General features: G+C 38.7%; 1 protein-coding gene across 1 annotated transcript in view; it reads right to left on the bottom strand.

The window, feature by feature from the left end:
- Window positions 1-12,466, bottom strand: part of SH3RF2 (SH3 domain containing ring finger 2) — an 89,042-nt gene extending 76,576 nt beyond the window's left edge. The window contains exon 1 of the mRNA XM_070933943.1: window positions 12,086-12,466. Within this exon, the coding sequence (XP_070790044.1) occupies window positions 12,086-12,466 (381 nt within the window). The remainder of the gene's footprint in view (window positions 1-12,085) is intronic.
- Window positions 12,467-14,581: the final 2,115 nt, after the last annotated feature.

Raw genomic sequence — 14,581 nt, 5'->3', positions numbered from 1 at the left:
AAATGAGCCCAAAATTTCTATGGTTAAGCAAGATTGTTCACTGAATTTTGTCCCATTTTACTACCTTTCTTGCCACAGTTGTTAAATGAATAACTGCAGTTGTTAAATTAGTAACATGGTTATTAAGCAAATCTAGCTTCCCCATTGACTTTTCTTGTCAGAAGGTCATAAAAAATGATCACATGATGCCAGGAAACTGCAACCGTTATAAATATGAGTCAGTTGCCAGGCGTCTGAATTTTGATCACCTGACCATGGGGATGCTGCAACGGTCATAGGTGTGAAAAACGGTCCTAAGTCACTTTTTTCAGAACTGTTGTAACTTTGAATGGTCACTAAATGGACCGTTGTAAATCGAGGACTACCTGTACTGTACTGCTAACCTTACCTTGGTTACAAGCAGAATTCAAAGCCTTCGGCATTAAGAGAAAAACTAGCTAGTGTTCAGGATGGTGATACTTATTCAGATGCCAACATGTTCCAACTTTACAGCATCATTATTCAATTAATTTATGTCTAGATTTTCTACCGTTGTAATTTTTCAGGGTTTAGCTTCCCCCCTAAAGTTTCCACCCCAGAATTGACAAATCTTCGACACTTAAAAAAGAATATAGGTTTCTATAAAAGCAATGCTAATCTCTGTGTACAGAAGAAAATTTAAAAATAATTACTCAATCATAGTTGGGAAGAGATGTTTCTCCATCTGTGAGTTCACGTGGGTGATTGAAAGCATACTTTTTAAAATTATGAACTGTGTTTCGTTCTTTCTAAGCCCTTTATTCATTTTGGCTAGATAAATGGTGTTGTCTATGAGTTACTTGAATGAAAAAGGAAATCTTTATGAAGCTTATCTTTTTACAAAGGGGTGGGGGGACTGATGACGGCTCTGGTTTTTGTAGGTGCCTAATTTCTTCTTGGTCTTACAATTGAACAGTGCAACACTGCCCATTTATTAAAGAATCACTATTTAGAAGAGGTTGCAGACCTATGATATGGGATAATGATCAGAGCATTAAATATCCCAGGAACCTTTCTGAAAACGTTTGAACAGGATTGCAAGATGCGTTTCTATGATAGGAGAATCCCATCACTTTTTCTCTCTCATCTCTCATTACCATCAACTTCGCCTTTTCTGTCGTTTCATGTGTATGATTAATAACACAGTAAATCACATATGCATGAAGCGACACGAAAAGCGAAGTTGATGGTGGTGAGATTTTGCAGACAGGTTTGTGTTATTGTACCTAGTCTGTGAATAACAGATGGTTTATCAGAGAATCAATGAGCTATTTATCAGGCTTCCTTGCTGTTGCAGACCTATCACCGTTTTCTTTGGATTAATACTCTCTCTGAACAGTATTAGCTACCGGTACTACTGTATTGAAATCGGTATATTCATCATATCTGTATCTAACATTATTTTCTCTTTCCTGATGAAAGAATGAAAATTGAGAAGAGAAAAGTCAGAAGAATCAATGTTCCAATGCTAGAAGACAGCACAACATAACACAGAGAAAACTTGAGGGGTGGGGAAATTTGATTTCAGACTGTATCTGAGAAGAGCACTGAGAAAGATCCAGAAGGTTCCAGAACATGTTGTCAAAGTTCAAGAATTTTGATTCTAAATATTTCCAAAATTATGATGTCTCCAATTGCAATAAGAGGAATGGAAGGAACATTAAAGAACCTTAATAAATGAATCCATAGAACTGGAACCATATCCCTTGTCATGAATTTCAACTTCTGCTCAGGGCAGGAATACAGATGAAAGCACCTCCCAACAGGTCATTGTCCAGCCTCTGTTTGACTAATCTCTTGAAGGAGAGGCCTCACTCATCCTCTCTCTAAATTCCTCTGCTGAACTGCTTGTACTGTTAGAATGTTTTTTTCAACATAAGACTGATAGTGTCGGTCCTGTTATTTAAGCCAGTATTTTGCACCTGTATCCAGGAGTAGAAGACAACAGTTCTTGATTTTCTACGATGTGACATCCTCTCAAGTATTTGACAAGTGCCTTGCCCTTGGTCTTTTCTTCTCATGCATTCAACCTCTCTTAGATTTAATTTCTGGTCCCTGGTCATCATCATGGCCTTGGATTTGTTGTCCCATTTCCTGAAAACAGATGGATTCTCCCTTCACAAGATTAATTGAAAGAGAACAGGATAAGATTATAGAAATCTCAGCAACTGGATTGTTTTCACTTTAGATTTCAATTTATCTCCTAGTTCATAAGGTGGAGACTTTTTAACTTGCTTCCATGTGGTAAGGACACCATTCCCTTAATTGACAAAGGAGAAGTGTTTAGATAGTTAGATTGTGAATCTCTCTGAGGCTCACCTTTTTCCTGAAGTTGGTATACAGTACTGGATACCATCCTCAAGGTGGATTCTGACCAGCATAGAATAAAGGCAAACTCCTATTTTTCAGCAATGGCACCTGCCTGATGGAACTGCCTCCTTCCTCATGGTTCAATTCCTAAAGACTTTTAGAAATCCCTTAAAAACTATGGAAGAATGAATGGTAAAAGTGATGGAGCTGGCAGAGATGGCAAAACTGACTGTTTTAATTAAAGATTAATTAACTCTAACTAGTTTTGTTTCTACTTGGAAATAACTTCTGGACTTTGTGCTCAAAACTAAAAAACAAACCAACCAGATTTCATTTTAGGTTTTGATAACTAGAATGACTTTGCCCTTTTAACAATGGCTTGAAATATTTAGAAATAAAGCAAAAGGTTGAGGTTGCAACTTTTTTGCATTTACTGTGCTGGTAAAAGTCAGAAGTTTTTTATCATTTTCTCTGCACTCTTCTTGTTTCCCTTTTAAGTTTCCTAACTTTTGTTTCCATTTGTATTTTATCTCACAATAAAATCAAATAAAATAAGATATGCTTTAAAAACTGAGCTGTTCAAGAAGGGCATTTATTTAAGGCCTGTCATCAAAACCTGTTCTTTTTGTTATAATACTGTAAATTATGATAAAGTTTTATAGTTTGAAAGGTTTATTATTTCTATATTACTGTTGCCTTTGTTTTGTTGTGCCGTATATCACCATGAGTCCATTTGGAAGTCGGGCAGGATGTATAAGCAAGTAAACGATGAATAAAAAATAAATCTGTCAAAATGGTTTTGAATGTTATTGTTATCTTTCAGATAACTACCCATTCTATTCAATCTGTCTTTTAATAAATTCAAATGAAGTCCTATTAAGTTAAGGTGACCAGATTTTAACATTGGTAAAGCGGAACACCCACCATTTTGTGGGTGTGGCTTGGAGGTCATGTGACTGGGTGGGCATGGCTGGCTGGTCATGTGACCGGGTGGCCATGGCTATGTGTATAGAAAAAAGTCATTTCTGACAGGTCCTTGCACTTTTGACTGGTCCTCACACTTATGACCATCCTCACATTTATGCCGTGCAGCATTCTTAACAACCATGTCACTCATTTCACAACTGCTTCTCTTCACCATGGTGATAAGATAGGGCAAAAATGTAAAATGTGAGGACAGTCGTAAGTTCGAGGACTGGTCAAAAGTTCGAGGACCAGTCAAAAATAACTTTTTCAGCTCTCTGAGTAGTCCATATGCACAAAAGGACTAACCAGAGGGCTGAAAAAAGTCATTTCTGACAGGTCCTCGCACTTTTGACTGGTTCTCATACTTATGACCATCCTCACATTTATGCCCATGCAGCATTCTTAACAACCATGTCATTCATTTCACAACTGCTTCTCTTCACCATGATGACAAGATAGGGCAAAAATGTAAAATGTGAGGACAGTCGTAAATTCGAGGACTGGTCAAAAGTGTGAGGACCAGACTTGTCAAAAATAACTTTTTCAGCCCTCTGAGTAGTCCATATGCATAAAAGGATACAGCAATAGAGAGGGATGAAGGAAGGGAAGGGAAATTAGAGTAGGAGTGAGGGTAAGAGAGGGAGGAAGAGAGGAGGAGAAGGAGATAGGAAGAGGAAGTCGGGAGGAGAAGAAGAGGGGGGGAAGAGAAAGTAAGAAGGAAAGAAAAGAGAGGTGGTAGGTTTGAGGAGAAAGATTGCTGTACAAAAAAAAAGATGAAAGGGAAGAAAGCCAACCCCAAACAAATATAAAGATATTAAGATAAAGAATGAATTGTTAAACTTTAAAGAATAAAAGAGAACAAATATGAATAAATAGCAATAATTAGAAACACACATACAAACATACAATGTATTTTCTTTGAACAGAATATTTGGCTGGTTCACAAATTTAAACAGTGTTTAGTCATTTCAATTAAATTTACAATTTCTATATTTCCTTTTTGCCATATTTATTCCTCATCTATTTTTTTAAAAAAACCAATATTACCCTTCATCCTCATCTCAAATTCAATTTTTCCCTTCTATTCTATATTATACCCCTTCCCATTGTCATCGATTTTTATATCCATCCTCACATTGGTTAATTATGTAATTATGTAATACAGTTGTTTAATACAAATTCAACATTTTAATATAAATCAATTAGTTATATAACTATCTTTTTTGTATATTAATCAATATGAACATGAATATTCCAATTATTTCCATGCAATCCAATTTCTTACAAATCAATTAATTATATTTACCAATAATAATAAACCAAATAATTTCCCCCATATATTCCTCCAAACCACAACTTAACCATTTCTGCTTTCAACACAATATACAATTAATAGTATCTCAATTATTACAATTCCCTAGTTAAATAGAGCTTTTTTTCTTTTGTGTTTTAAAATCTTGAACCTCCTCTTGCCCTTTTAAAGCATAGTTAGGGGAAAAAAATCTCCAGCACTCTGCAGCTAGCAACTACAGAGCCCTGAGCAAAACAGCTGAGAGCAAATCAGCTGAGAGTCGGGAAGCCGATCTAATCAACTTGTGCTAATTAACCTATGCTGAAGGTTAAAGGGGCTGTTTTTTCTATTTTTGCAGGCATTGGTCTACTCATTTGTTTTCTTTTAACACTGATCAGCTGTAGGGCAGCCCTTTGAAGCCCCGCGACAAGAGTTTAAACAGTTTTTTTCCCTCTAGCCATCAGCTGGGACTCAGGAGGCAGCCGGGAGCAACCCATCACTGCGCCCTGCATTCTTTCCAAAAATCGGGACTTTTTTAAAACGCCGCGGGATGCAGGACAAATTGTTCAAAAGCGGGACTGTCCCGCCAAAAGTGAGGTGTCTGGTCACCTTATATTAAGTACCTATACCATGCTCATCCTTTTTAGGAATAAATCACCTCCATTCAAAGGCCTTTAAACAAACATTTTCTCCACGGCTGAAATTTCAATTTCCCGTTTAGTAGTTTTATAGACTTTTTTTAAAAAAATGTTGACCTAGGTATTTACACTTGCTACCCTTTTTTTAACTTCTTGGTGCTGCCAATTTCACATTCTTATCTAATGTTATTATCACATACTGTTATGGTGCTGCAGATTCTAAGTGCTCTGAGGCTCATAAAAGTGGGTCTAGAGTAGGGGTGGGTTCTACTTACCTTTACTACCAGTTCAGGCAAATGTACTGGCTTACCCCTCCCCTCCCCACCCACCCCTTCCAGGAGTCCCCACATGCCACATTTTGGCTCCCAGGTATGTGCAGGGAGGCCTCCTAGACCCAAAAAGGGGCATGGGGTGGGTGGGGTGCAGCCCGCCCCCTCCCCCCCATGGCCTGTTTTTGGTCCCAGAAGGCTGCATGGAGGCTTCCTAGGCCCAAAACGGAATGCAGGGGGTGTGCCCCCCCTGCAACCCATTTTTGCTCCCAGGAGGATGCAGGGAGGCAGAGTGCTGCCTGTCACACCCCCTGGCCATGCCCACCATGGCCACGCCCACCCAGCCGGTCATTAGGGCAGAGAACCAGTTATTAAATTATTTGAATCCCACCACTGGATGTAACCATAAGATATGACATCATCTTCTTTACAGTATGCCTACTGATATAAGCTGGGCTCCTACATGTGACTAATTTGAGCAAAAAAAGAGAGAGAGAGAAAGAAATAGATGCTAAATAAAAAAATAGTGAGGCAGCAATACCAAATTTGTGAGGGAATGGGTTGTGGACATTTGCAGTAGCTAGAAGGAAAATAAACTCCCAACCATTACACTTGTTGCTATTTTTGATCCAGAAATAAACGTTAGTTAGTAAATAAAGCAGCCTTTATTGTCACTCCTTATTTCTTAGGCAAACCCCTCATCTAAATGACAGTTTTCAGTAAACTTTAGAAGTCAAAATGAAAAGTGCCTCCTCTAATCTTTGTTGGAAGAAAACACTCAATCATGTGTTTATTTGTAGTCTTAAGCATTAACTCTGATGAGTTCATTTCAGTAACTTCGGCTGGACTTAACAGGGCAGTGGGCTGTAGGAACAAGAATATCTGCACCTAAGAATCAGACCCATTTACAGTGTCTGTGATTTCTCCAGACTTTGCTTTTGTCCTGAGGGATTCATTCAAACAAGAGTGAGCTTTGCTCTTTCCAAATCGCTGCTTCTTGATCTAACATGAATGTTTGGACTGAATTTGATAGCAATCATGTGGTGCTCATGTTCACCCTAATGCCATACCTGGAAAGAGGTCAAATTCCTTGATGTCTCTTTAAAAAAAACTGTTCTTGTAGATCTAGCTTGCAAGCAAGTTGCCTGCTGAGCTCTGGAAAAGAACTGTTGGATGCAAACAGGAAAAAGTATACTGTCTACATGAGGCCAAAAGACTGCTGTATAAAATGTAACTTGGAATTGGCAATAGAGAAGCTGAGTTAGATGGGGGTGGAGTTGCTTCTTTGCAGGTTTGAAGGCTGGCAAGGCAAGAAAATAAGAGGGCAGAGCTGAGCAAAGACATTTTTAAGAGCTCTTAAATACATGGTTAGTAAATGACAAGAGAAGCCATTTATGTAAATTTGCCCAAGTTGAGATTTTTTTTAAGCCAACAGAAGAAAAGCAACAGACTGCCATAGAATAGCAATTTTTGGGGGTTATTGTAAGATTTTTTTTTGGAGGGGGTGGTGGATTAGTTCATTGAAACAGACAGAATGTTGACACTACAAAAGTCAATGTTTTAAATCATTACCTTTCTCACTTGCGTAGGGTATTTTTATGTGGTTTGTTTTTAAGCTTTTGCAATCTTTAAATATTAATCCTTATTTTGTAATCACATCACTTCAAGGCAAAGGCCTTGCCAGAACAATAGGAGAATACCCAGTAGGGGAATTACTGCAAAGGTCCCGATGAGCACAAATTGCAAATCATTCAGTTTTGCAACATTTTTTTTTTTTTGCTTTAATTTATATACTGCCCTTCTCTGGAGACTCAAGGTGGCTTACAATGCGTTAAGCAATAGCCTTCATACTTTTGTATATTTATACAAAGTCAGCTTATTGCCCCCACAACCTGGGTCCTCATTTCCTTTGATAGGATGGAAGGCTGAGTCAACCTTGAGCCTGGTGAGATTTGAACTTGCAGTAATTGCAAGCAGCAGATGTTAATAACAGTGCTTTAGTCCACTCTACTACAGGCTCTTATTATTATTATTTTATCCTGGCCCAGATAGGAATGCTTATGGCTCAAATGGTGTTTGATGTGGTTTAATTGCCAAGTGAAGAAGCCCAACAACTTTGAATGGGATTTTGAAATCTCTCATGTTTGAGACGCTGTTATTATGATGCATAGTTATTATGAGATAATCCAAACACTTTGAAGTCACTCAGAGTCATCACAGAGGAGGACAGTTGTGGATTAGTAACTAACATTTTTGCATTAGCGCAACCCTATGACAATGTGCCTGATAGGTCTTGATCCTGAGATAGTATCATAGGGTGAGGTTGCATTTGAGCACAGGTTGATTTCCAGGCAATGAAACCAGGTTTCCCTCCTAACTTTTCTGATACTACTTGTTCTTCCACCTACATCTTCTAATGGCTTCTTTTCTTGATGTGGGTCTTCATCTATCCAGAGATGTACTAATTGTTCTATAACCCCTGTGTATCACAGCAAGATGGCAGTATACTAGTGGCAAGATAAAAATATTGGGAAGTGGTTAGCTGTAAGTTTTTACAAATGTATCTGTTTGTAATGCAAACTCATGGACAGAGAACAGTTAAAGTTATCTTTAGAGATGAAAGGGTTGAACCTGTGGGAAGGAAGTGATGTCTCATGTGAGGTTTTATCCTTCAGATGAGGTGGTCTGGTGGGCAGATTTTATGCTCAGGACAATTTGCTTCTTTTCCTGATCTGAGTTTGGTCACTTCGAGGGGAGGTCTTATTTTTGGGGGAGGTCTTATTTTTGGGGGAGGTCTTATTTTTGGGGAAACGTGGTAGATTAAATTCAATTTAGGACACCTGACTGCTTAATGCAGAACAGCAAATGGTTTACCTTTACGTAACAAAACTAAGTAAAGTATGTTGACACCAGAGGAAGAGGAGGTATTCTCTCCATCTCACATTATACATATATAAGTAGAACAAATTAAATAATTGAAATCACCAAGCGTTCTTTGGACTTATATCCAGCTTCAATTGGCTCAGCATGCCAACTACAGCAAGATGAGTAATGGAGACCAATCAATAATGCATTACATTATTACCAGCAGTTCATGGCTCAAATTCATAATCTGTAGACAATTTGTATACCTCACTGCTGTCTTGCATTAAATTAAAGAGTTCATTCACCATTCTTCTGTATCTCAAAACAATATTTTAAAAAAGCATTTGCAAGATACGTCTGCATTTTATTTTTATTTCTTCTGCAGAATCTCTGGTAAGTTCCCCTGCCATTTCCCTCAAAAATAGTATTCACGCTCACTAGGAAAGAAACAGACATTGGACTTTATAATCCTGCTTCCTAGTCTTCTCTTTCAGTTTAAAAAGTCATTAATTTTGGTAGCTGACAATACATTATTTTATGTAGTTATAATTGCACACTATTAACAAATTCTGTACAGATATTAAAAATAGACTAAACAAACAAAACCATATAATAGGGCTTCAGTGCAATCTCTTCCCCCCAGGAGTATTTGCCACTGAACACAGTGGGATTTATTGCTGAGCAAGCATGCATAAAATTTCTATCTTAACGCTACAGAGTAAGAAGATAGAATTTCAAATGAGCAGTCTTATGAGATCTTTCCCATTTAGATTATTGAGTCTACTTTGCTCTTCAGGGATTCAAAATTAATCCATGATCACTAATTTTAGTTAGGGTGAGCCACCCACAGTCTGAACACAACACCAAGAGCAGCCCCAGTGGGCAAGATTGATATTTTCAGTCAATGGGAGGATAGGGTGAGTTGATTTGATAATTTAAGGGTGAAGTGCAGGGGTGAAATGCTACCAGTTCGCACCGATTTGGGCGAACCAGTAGTAAAAAAATGCTAACGGTTTGTCTGAACCGGTATTTCCAACGATCAGCTGTGCCGTGCGATTTATATTTGCTAGAAAGCAGCAAATTCTGCTTTCTAGAGAATCTAAATTGCGCGGCACAGCTGATTCCCCCACCTCGCTGTTCTAGTTACCTTCTTAAGCCTCCTTTTTCTGTGTGAAGCGAGCATTTGGTGCGAACTGCACATGTGCGTGCAGTGTGCATTTGGCACACACTGTGCATGCATGGGAAGCGAACCGCTGGCAAACTGTGGAGGATTTCACCACTGGTGAAGTGATTTGTTAAGCCTTGCAGAAATTTAAGATGCTACCTTGGTCCTGCAATCTCTAATATTTCTCTCCCAGAGAAGAAGACAAAAGTGTGCAGAGCTTTAAGGAATCTACTTCATTTATATCAAAAAAGAAAAGGTAAAGGTTTTCCCTGTCCAGTTGTATCTGACTCTAGGGGTCAGTGTTGACTTCCATTTCCTAGCTGTGGGAGCCAAAGTTATCAGATGCTTCTGTGGTCGTGTGACCAGCCTGACTATACATTGAACACTGTTATCTTCCTACTGAAGTGGTACCTATTTACCCACTAGCATTTTCATGCTTCTGAACTGTTAGATGGGCAGGATCTTCCCAAAACATTGACTCAATTCAATCCAGTAATGTAATGATGCTATCACCCCTCTAGTCCATGGAAATTTATTGTTGTTGTGGCTACAAAATGTCCATCTCCATTTTAACTTGATCTATTCTTTTCCTTTCTAGGCTAGATGCTACTGCCAGGATAATATAATCTCAGAAATCCCAAATCCTCTCAAATTGAAAAAAAAATGATTGACCTCAAAACTGAGTTGAAGAAGAAAACTACATTTTCTGTCCGTAAGATACTATCATTATTAGGCTACTAACAATATTAAAGAAAAGCAGGATGGACTACAGAACTGTGGAATCTCTGGCATCCAATCCATCTGGGCTGTGGGAAGCATTTGTCATTTCACTGAAACTCTACCTCCCATTTTTTCACTGGGGAGTAGCAGTTTCCTTCAAGGCAATGGTGACGCCTTGAAATAGTACTTCCCCTGGATTTTGCCTGTTACTTAGCTGTAGAAATGGGCAGGAAAAGCCAGCTTTCAGCAATGTGGCCTCTGAAGGCACCTCAAGCTGGGAACATTTTCAAGTACATGCATCAGGAAGGAATCACTTCAAAACATTCCTACGTTCTTCAACCTGCTACTCTAAAAACTATGTGACATCTGGGGGTGGATATGGTTTTAGAGGAGGCAAAGCTTTCATAGAACTATTACATCATCTGACCCACTTCAGGGCTTCAGGAGAAATCTGGTCTTTAAGCAGATCCTATACCTTAGTTCAATGTGAATTAGCTTTGTTGATTTGAATTAAAAAGTCACATATCATTTGTGTTTATTCAAGCAAAGTTGTACGGGAGTATCCGGTTATCAAAGCTACTTTTTGAGAATAAGAATTGCAACAACAGATTATGCAGATTTATTTGCACCATGAATGAGATAAGGAGAATGAAGCTGCACTGATGTATAATTAGGAAAGTATCTAGGTTACAGATAACTTCAAGCTGGGCAAGTCTGGGTGAAGGCATCCTGTTGACTTCACCCACTATCATTTGCTCTTGTTATTTACCTGGCTTAGCATCCTAATCTTGCCTTCTCCTACATACCAATCTCCACACGTTATGGGAATCCCAGGCAGTCCACAGAGAGGATGAATAAATACAACTAGAGTAGCTTGCCTTCTTTCTTAATAAATTTGTTTTGAGAATTCCTAAAAACGCAATTCTTTTCAATACATTTTTGTAGTTTTAAATAAAATGGCCATTGTCAAAGGGTGCTCCAGGTTTTAATACCAAATAGAAAAGCACTCACCTAACCAAGGGTAAATTGCAGGGACCTGCCTGCAAATTCATACTCTTGAAAAATTGTTCTAAAAGCATACAGACTTATAATTAAGGGAAAAAAAGTTCTTAATTACATGAACCGAAAGCTGTCTCTGCCTGCCACCCAGATCCATACAGTTGGTACCCTCATGTGTGTGTGTGTGTGTCAAGTCAATCATTTTGTGTGAGTCTGTGTGAACTTTTCAGCAAGTTCTGTGTGCATGTGTTCACATATACATACCCTTCAATTTAAGGAGAACTGGAATAACTAGAAAAGTAATGAATCTAGGACACAACTGACATATTTTTTATCCATATTCTGGTCCTGTCACACTTTCAAAAGATCAAAAAACACTGTTTCTTATTTTTTAAAAAAGCTACTTTTGTAACAGCACAAGACAAAATATTTTTTTAAAAAAGGTTCTGCGAAAGTCTAACCTTTCTCAGTCCTTGGCAGGTGTGAAAATAGTTCTGCTTTTTCATATATATAAATTCTTCATTTCTTGATTGAATCTAGAGCTGGAAAGAGTTGTACTATAACATTACCCTGAAAAGTCTCAGTTCAATTTCGGGCTCAGCTGGAGATGGCAAACCTCTGAGAAATCAAGACTCAAACTCTGGGCTAGAAATAGTTCCAGATGGAATACATTTAAAATGAAAGTAGGAGTTGTTATACAAATCCAGTTAAGACTGATAGGGACCTCAGAGAGAAGTCAGACTGTTTTATAATTAGCTGAATTAATCCAACTCCTTAAAAATGAAAAGTGGTGAAAAAAAATCTTCCTAATACAGGTAGCAATGAAAGAAATGACCTTGCTTACCTCTTCCAAAGGAATCCTGGGACTGGAAGTCATCCGATATTGATCCAGCTCTAGATTTTTTGGCCCTCCCCCCATTTTCCTGATGGAGGCAGGAGAGGAGAAGGCTGAGGATCGTTGGAGTGAGCCATACTTCATCATGTTTGTTCCAAACCGGATTCCATCCAATAAACGTATCAAAAACAGGTTGGAAGGCAGTTCTTCAATATTGCTGAGTACAAGGGTTCGACATTCAGGGCATCTCAGCTCCTTGTGTGATTTCAAAATACTCTGGAGACAAGGCTTACAGAAGGTGTGCTGGCACGGAAGCACCTTGGCGGAGGCATCCAGCTTTTCCAAGCACACTGGACACTCTAGCATGTCGAATAAAGATAAATTGTCCATGATGTTGATCTTCTACTCAGTGAAAAACTCCAGCCTCAGGTAGATCTAGAAAACTCCACATGCTTACTATTTGGTTGAACGGAGTTGGTTTGTTCAGGAATGCCCCATGCAGCATACTGGTAATTTTAAATTCTAAGAACTACTGTATTCTGTAAAGAAAATGACAGAAAAGAGAAATTATAGAACCTAAATATTACAGTATTATGAAATGCATGCCGCCAACATTTCAAGAAATCCTTCATTAAGCAGTTTGCATGGTATATTCTCTCCCCTGCTCCTCATGTAGGTGTGACATTATTCATGTCTGAATAAGTATTAGATAAACATAATTATACCCAATGGCCAACTGGGATCAAGAAAGACCCAAGACCCAAAGACCCAATTTGTTGCAGTTAGCCATTGAATAAGAGAGACCTTGTTCCTTCCATCCCAATTGAGTTGATCACAGTAAGACAATACACTTCTTGGATGTATTATTGGGTGATCCATCCATCTTCAAATAATGCTACATAAAAAAAGAATTATGTTGTGAATGTGACCAAACAATCACACCACAGACAGTACAAACAGAAGGAATTCTGCTGAGACAGGGCTGAACACATTCTCCCCTCCCTTCTTTTGAAACTACCCACTTTATCACATTTCTGCATTTTCCCAATTTTGTCCTAGGAAAATCACCTTTAATAAAAGACACTGTGGTTGGCATACCTGGAAATAAAACAACCTGTGCTTGATTTCAAGAGACTGGCAATGCAGCTTGCTTTGTCTTTAATAGTTGACAATCCAATACCAACCCCCAAAAAGGGGGTTAAATATTATTCCGCCCACAGCAGAAAAGTTACCCAACCTGTTCAGCACCTTTCCCAACGGTATACCAAGCCAAAGCAGTACCAATATTTAATCCTAATTTCAAGTCCTGGCCTGCAAAAACGAGCCCCATGCCATCCCACATCAAAACACTGTCTGTTAATGAAGACTGAATCTAGTATATCGAGTCCGATCAAATATTTCAAGTGTCGCAATTCCTGAGACACTTCCTTTCCTAAACTTGAACAATCCAACCTTGTTCTCTTTGTGACTCAGACTGCCGAGGAAGAGTTATAAGCTTCAGGGGCTGAGCTTTCTCACTGAGTGCTGAAGGAAGAAGTTGGGGGGGGGGGAGGGGGGAGAAGAAAGAGATAAATTAGAACAGGCTCCTAATTTTAGTGCGTGCTACTGACCTTGCATTCATGACCCCCTTTAAAAATGAGTCCATCTCATGAAATACCAGCTCCAGAGCTTGCTTTTCTCTTTCTTCTCACTCTGAATTGCAGCTGCATTGAAAACTTTAACTAGGTGCATTACTCAGCTAAACTTAACACGTGCTGCCTTGTTAACTCATATGTTGCCAGGCTGCTACTCCTACACAGATTTTAGATCAGGGAAAAGAGTGCAGTCTGATTAGGCACCAGGAAGGAGCTGTTTGCTTGAAACCACACATACGCATTTGAATTATTTTGGCCTTGATTACAGTACATTGGATCAATAATTTGGTATAGTTTTTTTTTCCCCCTTGAGGAGCTGATCTTGTTTTAGAAGCAGAGGGGGAGTGTAAAATCGGGATTTTTTTAAAAAAAAACAACCCCACAACAAGCCTGTCTATAAAAGCAAAGAGCTGCCAGAGAAAATGAAGAATGCGTTTTTGGGATGCCAATAAAAATTAGACCCAAACACCCACTTGCCTAGAAGTATATCTCACTCACCTTAGTGAGATCACTATGGAATAGACGTAGGTGGGATTGCATATTTAGAGAAATGAAACTTCAATCTCAAGAGGCATCTGCTGGGGAAGTGAGTGTTTTTGTTTCAAATCCAGCAACTTTCTTCTAAAGAGTTCATTCTTTGCCACTGACTTTGCCCAAAAGGAGAGAGACAAGATCTAAAGCAAAGTCTTCATTTGAGAGCAGAGTGTAGCTCTGCTGAAAGAAAACAGCTTGGTTGCAACTTGAATTAAAATCCATATTTCCTCTGCTGATATTCACCTGAGCCAGAATTATGTTTAGAAGTGTTCTCTTAAATAAAAGAAACTGCATCAAGGGGAACTTGAAGAAAGTCCTTGGCATGAGTCAAAGAAGC

Source organism: Pituophis catenifer, unplaced genomic scaffold, assembly GCF_029215685.1.
Source record: "Pituophis catenifer annectens isolate HBS135680 unplaced genomic scaffold, rPitCat1.0.hap2 SCAF_2, whole genome shotgun sequence".
In the NCBI taxonomy this organism is placed as follows: domain Eukaryota; kingdom Metazoa; phylum Chordata; class Lepidosauria; order Squamata; family Colubridae; genus Pituophis; species Pituophis catenifer.
Note: the sequence above shows the minus strand (reverse complement) of the source record. Positions and strands in the feature narration are given on the sequence as shown.